General features: G+C 44.0%; 1 protein-coding gene and 1 pseudogene across 1 annotated transcript; one reads left to right on the plus strand and one right to left on the minus strand.

The window, feature by feature from the left end:
* The first annotated feature begins 303 nt into the window (after positions 1–303).
* Positions 304–4,983, plus strand: LOC136334644 (tubulin alpha-1C chain-like; annotated as a pseudogene).
* Positions 4,984–5,256: 273 nt separating this feature from the next.
* On the minus strand, positions 5,257–12,917 carry LOC136334636 (zinc finger protein 174-like). The gene is made up of 4 exons (XM_066275117.1): positions 12,868–12,917; positions 11,715–12,384; positions 10,276–10,498; positions 5,257–6,437 (listed from the first exon to the last, which is right to left on the minus strand). The coding sequence occupies exons 2-4, from the start codon at positions 12,120–12,122 to the stop codon at positions 5,821–5,823; spliced, it is 1,248 nt and encodes a 415-aa protein (XP_066131214.1). The 5' UTR covers positions 12,123–12,384; positions 12,868–12,917; the 3' UTR covers positions 5,257–5,820.
* Positions 12,918–12,924: the final 7 nt, after the last annotated feature.

Consider the following 12,924-nt stretch of genomic DNA (forward strand, 5'->3'; position numbering starts at 1 on the left):
TTGATTGGAAACTTCTGGAAAGGGCACAGGGAAGTGGCCTGATCTTTCTAATGGAGAACTTGTAAGAGTCTCAGCTAATGTATAGTAAGCTCTTCCTGTTCAATCTGTACTGTCTCTGTTTTTAGGGAAAAACAGCCAGAAAATGGAGAACTCGGGTGTCCAACCACATCCTACAGACAGAATGTGTGGGAGTCTATCTCCCCTCCTCTCACTTCAAAAAAAAAAAAAAAAAAAAAAAAAAGAGAGAGAGATGTATTGCCATTGTACAAGAAAGTATATTACAGCAGAATGCGAGAAAATATTAGCAAGTCATATATCTGATAAGGACTTTATTCTAGAACGTATAAAGGACTCTTACAATTCAACAAAAAGACAATAAAGGGGTGTAAATATTTTATATCCATTTCTCCAGAGATGATACACAAATGGCCAGTAAGCACATGAAAAGATACCCCAAATCATCAGCCATTAGGGAAATGTAATTCAAAACCACAATGAGATACCACTTCTTATCCACTAGCCTGGCTATAATAAAAAAGACAGATAATAAATGTTGAAAGGAATATGGAGAAATGAGAATCCTCACACTCTGCTAGAGGGGATGTAAAACAGAGCAGACCCTGTGGAAAACAGTCTGTCAGTTCTTCAAATGGTTAAACACTGAGTTACCATATGACCTTCCTAAATATGTATATCCAATAAAATGGAAACATGTTCACACAGAAACCTGCACACAAATGTTCATAGCAGCATTACTCATAATGACAAAAAAGTGGAAACCCAAATGTACATCAACTGATGAATGGATAAACAAACATGATCTATCCACAAGACATTAGGCATAAAAAGCCTCTAGTACTGATAATCTCTACAACATGATGGACCTCAGATACTGTGCGAGGTAAAAGGGGTGAGGGCTCACGGGGCACAGGGTCGAGAAGTGACTGCTAATGATGATTTGGTTTCATTTTAGGCTACTGAAAATGTTCTAAAATTAGATCGTGGTAATAAATGCAGAACTCTGTCAATAATTATTAAACTGTATTGAATTTTATGTTATGTAAAATACATCTCAATAAAGCTTTAAGAAACAGAATTTTTGTTTTAGAAATATCTGGGGAAAATTTCAACTCTTCCATTAAGTCGGCCTCCACCCCAAACTGTCTATTGGATAGAATTAGTGAGTTAGTGTTAATTTTGTTGGGAGTGATAATGGTATCATGGGGCAGGTTTTACAAATCCTTATCTGCTATAGATGGAAACACGCTTTACGGAGAAATCTGTGAGGTCCAGCCCCTAGCTGTGCACAGATGCTTCCCCTCTCCCTGTCCCCTGAGGGTAACCAGAGGACCAAATTACCTGAGAAGAAATCATCCCTCTCTGACATGGGTAAGTCCAGGGCAAACCCAGGAAAGATGGTGAATCTTACAGGCTGCCCCATGGGAGAGGGCTGCACATGAGAGGGGAAAGAACATTTTCTTACATGGGGTAGCTGATTGCAAGCCAGCAGGTCAGTGCTTTGTGTTAAGACCCTCTAGTGGAACCACATGTGGGGGAGGGCACAGGGAGCACCTACATCTGACGAACAGCATACAAGCCTACAAATGTGGCTGGACGCCCAGGAGCTTCTTCCAAACCTTCAGACCCTCACGGGCACTCACCACCTTGTCTCCTAAAGGCAAACTAGGCTGGGGGAGGTGAGGCAGCATCCCCTTTTGGGAATGAGTGATAGAGTGGTCATTTTGTCACCTTTATTCAAGGTTCACATATGAACATGTACCCAAAGACATTAAGATTCAACAATTATTGATTTTGTAATGAGAAACAAAACATATGTACAGGTTCTTCAAAATATACCAAAGAAACAAAGCTTTTTAAATTTTCTTTTATTGATTTTAGAGAGGGAGGAGAGAGAGAGAGAGAGAGAGAGAGAGGGAGAAACATCAATTAAATTTGTTCCACTTAGTTGTACATTGATTGGTTGCTTCTTGTATGTGCTTTGACCAGGAATCGAACTTGCAACCTTGGTGTATTGGGATGATGCTCCAAATGAGCTACCTGGCTAGGGCAGAAACAAAGCTCTTATTTAAGTTAGAGTTCCTGTCCCAACTCTTAAATAAGAAAAGTGGAAATCTATGTTCCTTCACATTTAGAAGAGATGTTTGAGTAATCAAGTTGATTCAATGGATTAGTGTGGTCAAATGAATCATGGCCCCCCAAAGGTGTCCACATTCTAATCCCTGGAACCCATGAATGCTATTTTATATGCAAAAGAGATTTTGCAGATGTGATTAATGATCTTAAGATGGGGAGATTATCTTGGTTTATCTAAGTGAGCCCAATAATCATAATGTTCCTTGCAAAAGGGAGCCCAGAGGGTCAGAGTCAGAGAAGGTGATGTGTTCAGAGACTGGAGGGTTGCACTTTGAAGATGGAGAAGGGGCCACAGGCCAGGGAATACAAGCAGCCACCAGAAGCTGGAAAATGCAAGGGAACAGATTCACCCGAGAGCCTCTGGAAGGAACCAGGCCTGCTTGCACCTTGATTTCAGCTCAACAAATCTGATTTTGAACTTCTGACCTCTAGAATTATATGAGATGTTTGTGTTGTTTTGCAGCCACTAAGTTTGTGGTCATCTGTTATAGCACCAACAAAGAAACTAATAGAGGTAAATAGGATTAGTCAAGTTATTGAGAAACAACAGTGAAACTGGCATGGACAAAGGAGGTGGGGCAAGGTAGGAACAAAATGAGGAATCAAGGCCCTGACCAGTGAGAGACAGCAGATAGGAATGAGGTGAGGTTCAGGCCTAATAATGAAGATAAACTCTTCTAATATCTAACATAATAGCTGGGAAGAGGACCATGGATTCGAGTCTAAAGGGCCATCAAAAATTATGAGGGAGGCCACTGGTCTACCATTAAGTCCATCTCCACCCCCAAAACAAGAGGCTTCATCCACTGCATTCAGTAGGTTATCACCACGATCTTTGATTCAAGCAGAAATGGGCCCTCAGCTCTTCCAATTGTTGACACCTATTCCTCCATCTCTCTTGGCTGCATATGGGCTAAGTCCAACAGCTAAAATGGTGATAAAACAAGGTTGTTGTTCTTAAAAGACCTTTAATTGTATATGGTATGGTTTCCCAACCTTAGCACTATTGACACTTTGGATCAGATCATTCTAGTGGTGGCCCTCCTGTGTACTGTTGGATGTTCAGCTGTACTCCTGGTCTACCCACTAAAGGCCAGGAGCTATCCTTCATTCCAAGTCATAACCAACGTTTACAGACATTGCCAAATGTACTCTGGGGGGCAAAATGTGCTCCCAGTTTGAGCATCACTGATGTAGAGAGGAGCAGGGTGTGACAGGCCTTAAAGTCTAGTATGCCTAGAACTTGTCAGAGAAGGCTCTGCAGAGCAGGCAACACTTCAGGGATGAGAGAGGGAATGGGGGGGCGGGTCCTAAGGGCAAAGGAAACGATGTGTGCAAAGATCTGGAAGGTAGGGACAGACGTGTGTGCACTTGATCCTCTACTTAAGAAGAAACATGATATTCTGGGGGGTGGGGGGACAACAACAGCACAGGCTACAGCCCTGAGGTTACTGGTAGTGACTTTAGGTTATTGCCCAAAGTGACTAAAAATTACTGACTGGGTTTTCATTTCCACTTTGAGAGAATAACGGGATGGGATCTCAGGCCTATTTCCAGGATTTTAACATTTTATATAAGTCTATTTTGTTATTTTAGAAATGTCATTTTGGTTTAAAATACATATTAATCCATTTCTATAATTTTTTAGTAAATGTACTGAAATAATGTTTTAGAACATTTTCAGTACCCTAATTATTTTGTTATTCTTTAATTCTTTTTAAAAAATGTATTGATTTTTAAAGAGAAAAGCATTGATTTTGTTGTTCTACTTAATTATGCATTCACTGGTTGATTCTTGTATGTGTCCTGACCAGGGATCATACGGCAACATTCGCATATTAAGACAACACTCTAACCAACTGAGCTACCCGGCCAGGACCAATAGCTTTAATAACAACATGAGCCCTGGCTGGATAGCTCAGTTGGTTGGAGCATCATCCTGATGCACCAAGGGTACGGGTTTGATCCCTGGTTAGGGCACATACAAGAACCAACCGAGGTGCACCTTAAATAAGTGGAACAACAAACTGATGTTTCTCTCTCTCTTCCTTTCTAAAATCAATAATAAAAAAATTACTGGCCTGAGTGAGAGAGTAGTAAAGATCCCCTTTGACGCCTCCGTAGCAGTCTACATCCATTACTTGCTTTTGGTTGTAGCTTTTCCCTATCACTTGGGCAGGGTTGCAGCAGCTGTGTAGATTTTCTCTTTTCCTAAATTAAGGGTGCTTTGATATAAAAAGATTCCTCAATATGTGAGTGTTACCTGTGCCATATTCCCACATCCACTTCCCTCTGGCCACATATGCCTGTTCTCTCTGCTGAGAAAGCCTACCACGAACAGCTTACTGTAGCAGACATCACCAATGTGTGCTTTGAGCCAGCCAACCAGATGGTGAAATATGACCCTCGCCATGGTAGATACATAGCTTGCTGCCTGTTATACTGTGGTGATGTGGGTTCCAAAGATGTCAGTGCAGCCATTGCCACCATCAAGACCAAGTGTACCATCCAGTTTGTGGACTGGTGCCCACTGGCTTCAAAGTTGGCATTAGTTACCAGCCTCCCACTGTGGTACCTGGTGGAGACATAGCCAAAGTGCAGCGAGCTGTGTGCATGCTGAACACCACAGCCATGGCTGAGGACAGGCTCACCTGGACAAGTGTGACCTTATGTGTGCCAAGCATACCTTTGTGCACTGGAATGTGGGTGAGGGCATGGAGGAAGGAGAGTTCTTTGAGGCACACGAGGACATGGCTGCCCTTGAGAAGGATTATGAGGCGGTTGGAGCAGATGGTGCTGAGGGAGATGATGAGGGTGAAGAGTACTAACCTGTCTGCTGTAATGTTACACTCTGTTCTCTTGGAACTGTTTTTCTGTTCTGCGAAGTGTATTTTACCCCAAAATTTGTTAATAAAGGTGATTATATTTTAAATGCAAAAAAATATATATATATTTATTATGGTAAAAGTACTGTAACTACCTGGAAATCCTCTACTCACACAAACACATTCATATTCTCCCTTCATGACCCTTTGTTATGAAAAGCCAGGAATTACAAAGAATACGAGGGGATTTATACGCCAATGAACTTTTGCCTTGAACTTCCTGTGGATCACACATCTTTTTTTCATTTAGCTGTGTACTCATAGATTTTCTCCTACATGCCCTGACTGGGGATCAAACCCGTGATCTCAGTATGACAGGACAAATGCTTTCCCCACTGAGCCATCTGGCCAGGGTCATGGATCACCCATCTTTATTAAAGAAGTGTGTGCATGATCAAGATTATCTGGTATACCAGTAAATGTATAACTATATATAGAATATACCCTTGAGGATAAATAAAGCCGTGCAGGAAAGATTTAACATGGGGCAAGGACACCTGCAGGATCATCCTGACTTTCCCTCGGTTATACCCTGCTCTCCAGAACAGACCCCAGTTTCCTTTCAACTAATGCTCAGAGCTACCATTTCCTCAACCTGTCACCATGCATGGTCATGTCCCCAGCAGCTTCTTCTGGGATCTCTCATCAACGAAATGGGCACCATCATTCCTCAGGGTCCTCTTGCTTTCCTTGTAAGTCACTCAGACTCTGTGATTTATATGCAAGAGGAAGAAGGAACACCAATACCTTCCTTCTGAACAGAAGGCCCAAAGGTCTGCTTTCACTCCCCATGGTGTAGTCTGTGATGCTGGTGAAGGTTTGAGCTCTGGCGAAAGCTTTTCCCACACTGGCTGCACTGGTACGGCTTCTCCCCAGTGTGGATCCGCTGGTGCAGTTTCAGAGTTGACTGTCGCCCAAAGCAGTTTCCACATTCTTCACATGTGTAGGGTCTCTCCCCTGTGTGGACGCGTTTGTGTCTTTTCAGCTCTGAATTCCATGTGAAGTTTTTCCCACAGTCATCGCATTTGTAAGGTTTCTTCACTGAGTGGGTGGGCTGGTGACTAAGACGCTGCAAACGATTGCTCAGGCTTCTTCTACTTCCTTTGCTTTTCTTCAGCTCTCTCAGTGGATGGCTTTTTAGGGGGCTGCTGATGTATTCGAGTTCCCTGCTGAGAATATTCATCTGATGTCTCTGGAAGTGAGTGAATGGCTTTTGAGCAACTGGGGGGCTGACCTGCCTCCGTGACAATCGGGATTCACTCATATTCATCCCTCTCGGTTCAGGACTCTGCAGACCATTCCCTTTGGATCTGCCAGGTGACACGGCATGTGGCTTTGCTCCTTTAGACCCCTCCTGTTGCGGATTCTCCTTGTTTTCACTTTTCATTCTGGGGGCCTCTATAATTAGAAAGAATGTTTCATTTTCTGGGCTTCAAAGAAAACTCAGCAAAGGAGTTATGAAATATGTTGTAAGGTTTCTCAAAGTGTGGTCCTCCACTAGCAACGTACATTAGACTCCTCTGCGGCACTTGCCAGCAAGCAGGCTGCCCCTGCATCCCCACAGCTGTCAAGTCAGAATCTGGGGGTGGAGGACCTGGAAATTGGCACAGTTAACAAGCTCCTGATATCATTCTGATTTATATTAAAGTTAGGAACCAAGTTCTCCAACCCTCTCCTTCCTCCTAACTTTACGAAAGTTTTATGAAAGGAGAAATAGGGAAAAGCAAACCCATAAGGCCTAAGAATCAACTAAGGAATGAAAAGATGAAAGAGAGTTGGAATTTCAACACTGCAAATATACTCTTTTCATGGACACTGAATGGCTACCACTGTCTCTTCAAATAATGGTAAATCCAGTAAATGTGTAATTTTCTTTCCTTATAAAATTGAGATAATTTGTGTTTGGAAACTGGAATATGGGTTAGATATGCATCGTATTTATCACCAGGATTGAGAATTAGGATGGAAATATGTTAGAATGGCCTGTGGGCAAGTTGGGGGTTCTAGAGCTGTGCTACCCCAAAGAATTCCTTACATGTGAACAATATGTGTGTGTGTGTGTATGTGTGTGTGTATTTGTGTGTCTGTGTGCGCACATACAAGCTCATCACTATGCAATATGCTGGCCATGCATATCAGCCACATGCAGATATTGAGTACTTGAAATGTGACCAGTGTGACCAAGAAATTGAGTTTTAAACTTTTAATTAAATAAGCACCCCATACAATTAAGGTCAGCAGCTTTTCAAGAAAGTTGTCAAGACAATTCAATAGGGAAAGAATAGCCTTTTCAATAAATGTTACTGGGATAACTAGATTTCCAGTTGTAAAATGAAGTTGGACTGGACCCCTACATCACAACATATACAAAAATTAACTCAAAATGGATCAAAGACTTAAGTGTAAGAATTAAACTAATGTGTCTTTAAACAAAACATAGGTGTAAACCTTACTGACTTTAAGTTAGGCAATGGTAATTCTGATATGTAATCAAAAACAAAAGCAAACAAGGAAAAAATAAACTGGACTTCATTAAAATTAAAAACACTTGTGCGTCAAAGAATACTATCAAGAAAATAAAAAGGCAACCCATAGAATAGGAGAAAATACTTGCAAACTGTGTAAGGGTCTAGTATTCAGAATATGTAAAGAACTCTTTCAATAATAAAAGGATTGACCCAATTTAAAAATGAGCAAAAGATCTGAACAGACATTTCTCCAAATAATAAATATAACTGATTATAAATATACATGAAAAGATGCTCAAAGTTATAAGGAAAACAACTCAAAACTTCCATGAGATACCACTTCACACCTAACAGGATGGCTGTAATAAAAAACACCAGCAATAACCAGTGTTAGCAAGGATGTAAAGAGAGTGGAATACCCACAGACAGGTGGTAAGAATGTAAAATTGCACCGCTGCTTTGGAAACCAGCCTGGCCTTTCCTCAAAAGGTTAAACGTAGTTACCGTTTCACCCTGCAATTCTACTCCATACCCAAAAGAAATGCAAACATATTTACAGAAATACCTGTAAACAAATATTCACAGCAGTATTATGTATAATAGCCCCGAAGTGGAAACAACTCAAATGTCCATCAACTAATAAAGAAAATGTTCATTAATATATATAATATTGTTTAGCCAGAAAAATGAACGAAGTATTGACACATGCTACAACATGGATGAACCTTGAAAACATTATGTTAAGTGAGGGAAGCCAGTCACAAAAGAGCACATATTGTATGATTCTGGACAGTGAAATGTTCCGAATAGTCAAATCCAGAGAGAGAAAGTAGATGGTGGTTGCCAGGGGCTAGAGGGAGGGAGAGTGACTGCTAACAGGTATCGGTTGCTTTCAGAAGTTATGAAAATATTCAGAAATTAGTCATGATGGTTGTACAATTGTGTAATTATATATACTAAAAACCACTGTAATTATACTAAAATTCATGCTTTAAATGGGTGGATTTTGTAGTATTTGAATTCCATCTCAATAAACAAAATTTAAATAGTTGCATGTGACTAGCTGCAATTGTATTGGACAGTGAAGCTCTGAAGGAATGCACTGTTGGATATTACGGATGAAAAGGATGAAAATCTACTCTCTTGCGAATCAAATGAAAGGAGATAGAGACTGGCCTTGGCCAGTTGGCTCAGTGGTAGAGCATCGGCCTATGCAGAAGTCCTGGGTTCAATTCCCAGCCAGGGCACACAGGAGAAGCATTCATCGGCTTCTCCACCCTTCCCCCTCTCCTTCCTCTCTCTCTCTTCTCCTCTGGCAGCGAAAGCTCCACTGGAGCAAAGTTGGCCCGGGCACTGAGGATGGCTCCGTGGCCTCCACCTCAGGCGCTAGAATGGCTCTGGTTGCAATGGAGCAAAGGCCCAGATGGGCCAAGTATCACCCCCTGATGAGCATGCCAGGTAGATCACGGTCAGGTGCATGTGGGAGTCTGTCTGCCTCCCCCCGCTTCTCACTTTGGAAAAATACAAAAAAGAAAGGAGATAGAAACTGCACACACACCTGGTTGCCTCCACTGTATGTGTTCCACTTAGGACCATGAAGGCCATAGATTAGGGGGCAAGACTGCAGCCAGGATCACAATGCTTTTCTACTGGATGACCCAGTTCTCCAATCTTAAATTCTGAGGCTAGTCAAACTAAAGTGTTTCACTGAATGTAACAAATCTGAATGGACCAAGTCTCCAGTCTTCTCCCCAACTCTCTTCTCTAACCTATTGACTGTATCGTATATTCACATCACCAAGACTGGCCAAAGGGTCAGTCACTCAGTTTTGGCAATCACAGGGAGCTGGGCTGACAGTTATACAGTATTGTACATGAGAAAAGTAGGAAAGTGGACACAAAAGTTTTAAGCACAGGAAATGTCACAGGAGGAGAAAGAGGCAGAAACTAATACGGACTGGGCTTTTTCTCTAATGAAAAGAACATTCTTTAGGCCCTTTCTAAATATGAGACCATTTTAAGTGATGAAACTCAGCTACAGCTTCCATGGAAGTTCATCAGCAGTCATATTTGGATCTGTCTTCACTATAGGAAGCTTTGAAAGGGATAAAAAAAAATAGGAACTGGCCCTGGCCGGTTGGCTCAGTGGTAGAGCGTCAGCCTGGCGTGCAGAAGTCCCAGGTTCGATTCCTGGCCAGGGCACACAGGAGAAGCGCCCATCTGCTTCTCCACCCCTCCCCCTCTCCTTCCTCTCTGTCTCTATCTTCCCCTCCCGCAGCCGAGGCTCCATTGGAGCAAAGATGGCTTGGGTGCTTGGGATGGCTCCTTGGCCCCTGCCCCAGGCACTGGAGTGGCTCTGGTCGCAACAGAGTGACGCCCCGGAGGGGCAGAGCATCGCCCCCTGGTGGGCAGTACGTTGCCCCTGGTGGGCGTGCCAGGTGGATCCCAGTTGGGCGCATGCGGGAGTCTATCTGACTGTCTCTCCCCGTTTCCAGCTTCAGAAAGATACAAAAAGAAAAAAAAAAATGGAACTAGAATATTTCTGTTGTGCACTGCATTGTCAAATAATCACTTAAAGGAAATTAATACATAATCTTAAGTATAGTATCACTACCATTCTAATCAGTAAAATTTGTTCGGGAATAAAGATCTATTATATACAACATTTAAAAAAAACCCAACACCTAGTCTATGCGTTTTCAGAACCATGAATGCTTTGATGAGATAAAGGACTGTTGAGAGGGAGAGAGGAAGCACAGAGTAGTTACCTGTCCAAGCCCATTTGGTAGCTGGTTCCATAAGGAGTGGGAATTTCTCCCAAAGGTGGGGGCTAAGCTGGTCCTGAGGTCCTGCCTGGTAAGGCTCCTCCAGACAGCTCTCCCTAGGATATCTCCTAGGAGTTTGCAGCTGAAAGTCTGACAGTTCCTGTTCTCCAAGCTGAGATCCAGTTTTCTCCAAAAGCACCTTCTGCCCCTGCATACAAACGGCCACCTAGGAACAAGGCCTATGCATTAGAGCATAGCCAGAAGACTGACTGAAGGCAGCTTGACCTTTCATTGCTCCGTAATGACCCTTTCCCCTGGCAATTCCAGGTAATGGCCTGGAGGTCACCTTGGACAGAGACTGCTGAAACTCGCAAAGGAAGCACGGAAAGGACAGGGGGATGACCAGAATGAGGCTGCTTCAAATCAGCCAATACTTCTTTTTCTAAATTTATTTATTGACTTTAGAGAGAGAAAGGGAGAGGGAGTGAAAGGGAGAGAGAGGGAGAGAGAGATAAAAAAGAGAGACATCGATTTATTGCTCCACTTAGTTGTACATTCATTGGCTGATTCTTGTATGTGCCCTGATTGTGAACCAAATCTGCAACCTTGGCCTATCAGGACGACACACTAACCAACTGAGCTACCTACCTTACTCGGGCCCAGCCATTACTTCCTGAGTGGATACTCGTAAAGCCTGGATTTTGCTCAAGGTCTGGAATCAGTCATCAGAGAGAAGATATAAATAGTCACGATCAGTCTTGAAATTGGCTCAGCAGATTCCCACTTTATGCCCACCTGTTTCCCTACTTGTAAAAAACAGGCTCTGTAGGACTGGGAAGCAGTATAGTGGAAATCATTAAACCATCTTTATCTAAAATTGTTCTGACCAGGCTTTCCAGGTAAGGAGATCCCAGTAGTAGCAAGGCTCTAAGAGGACTGCCCAACTAACTGCTTCCAGGAAACACCCGGTTAGCTGCTTCCTGCTTACGACTGACTTTGGTCTGACTTGGGAGGTCAGGGTTGAAAGCAATACTAGTCAACTGAGCTGTGACTTCCTGATCCAAACGCAATATGCAAGACACTTCACTGGAAAAAAGTCCAGTGAAGTTCCCACCAAATCAAATTGCTATCCAACAGTATGACGTTGTCTGCTAAGAATCGGACTGAAGGAAAACTTTAAGAGAAATGAATGGGGGAGATGTCAGTAAATACTCAATAACCTCTCTTAATCTTCTGCTTCCTCATTGGAGTGCCAGTGGCTGGGTTTTCTGAAAACCTGGTACAGCTGAGGGTAGGGGCAATGTTCCCCAAAATAGAGGCCAGAAGACATGTTTGAAGCCACGGGTCCGTTTCTGGGCTCTAATTAGGGAAAGACCCAGAGAACAAACACTATCCAGATGAAAAAAGAAATCCTGGGGACCATTAGAGAAGACCCTCCTTACCCACTGCTTTGGCCTCTTGGCTGCTCTCTGAAAGTCTTCTATCAGAGTCACCATCTCCTTGCTGCTCATTGGACATCGATGCCTGACCCGTGCCTGGATATCTGGGGGCAGGCTGTTCAGAAATTGCTCCAGCACCAGCAGCTCCAAAATCTGTTCCTTGGTGTGTACCTCGGGCTGCAGCCACTGCCAGCAGAGCTGTCGGAGCCGTAGGAGTGCCTCTTGGGGTCCAGATACCTCTTGATAACAGAACCGTCTAAAGCTCTGGCGGGAGACCTCAGGATCGGGACAGTCTTTTTGCAGAGCCGGCCCCTGCTTCTCTTCTAGCTTTGTTATGATGTGTCTCTCTTGCTTGGAGGAAGCCTGAATGTAGGACTGAGAGCTCAAAGTTATCTCCATCTTAGCCGCCATTTTGGGGCTCCGGAGACAGCTTCTCCTTGTCAACAGCTCAAGCCTGAGGAACCATGGCCCGGAGAAGTCTTTCCGAATACTAGAAACGCAGCTCCTCTGAGGATGTTGAGGACAGGATGCAGACAGGACCTTCTCATTCGCTGGCCTTGACCCCACATTCAGGAAGACGACATAGTCCCCATGAGTGAATAAGAGTCTGTCTTTCCGCTAGTTTTCAGAACTGTCTTGTGAAGGAGAAAAGTCATAACGTCCTAAAAGGAAACTGGAGACAATGATTTGTTTATTTCAGCCATAAGTGCACGAAGTCTCAGAAGAAATGCGCAATAAGACTTAAGGGGCTAACAGGAATCCCTAATAAAAGTTCAAGTTGTCAGAAAGGTGGCCTGCACCAACTGTCCCTCGTTCTGGTTAGGTAGACCTCCGCCATCTCGCCGGGTGCCACAAGGTGATCCCAGGCAGGCCGCGGCGCACGCCGGGGGCTGGGAGTTAGCGAAAGCCCCCTGCTCGTTCGCAGGGCAGTCGGAGACACGGTGGCGGCTCGTTCCAGAGGCAAGGAAGGCCCAGCCGTTCCAGCCACTAAGAACGCCCGGCTCGGGCCCCGCGCCACAGCTGACCCCGGGCTTGGCGAAGCTTCCGCACTCCGGCGCTTGGCTCTCTTTTGTGGCCGGGTGCAAGCCCGGGGAGCCCCCGGGAAGGCAGCGTCGCCAACAGCACCGCACCCCACGCCCACCGGCAGTGGACTCACCTCTCTGGGGACTGGGAAACCAGAACCTAGGAGCCAGAGTTGGGGGCGGGGCAGAAG

The sequence above is a fragment of the Saccopteryx bilineata genome, chromosome 4, assembly GCF_036850765.1.
Source record: "Saccopteryx bilineata isolate mSacBil1 chromosome 4, mSacBil1_pri_phased_curated, whole genome shotgun sequence".
NCBI classification, from domain to species: domain Eukaryota; kingdom Metazoa; phylum Chordata; class Mammalia; order Chiroptera; family Emballonuridae; genus Saccopteryx; species Saccopteryx bilineata.

Coding starts and splice junctions, on each gene's coding strand:
- LOC136334636 (XM_066275117.1), bottom strand. CDS start 12,122: ATGGCGGCTAAGATGGAGATAACTTTGAGCTCTCAGTCCTACATTCAG. Junction 10,499..11,714: donor CCAAGAGGCCAAAGCAGTGG/GTAAGGAGGGTC, acceptor CCTTGTTCCTAG/GTGGCCGTTTGTATGCAGGG. Junction 6,438..10,275: donor TACCAAATGGGCTTGGACAG/GTAACTACTCTG, acceptor TTCTAATTATAG/AGGCCCCCAGAATGAAAAGT.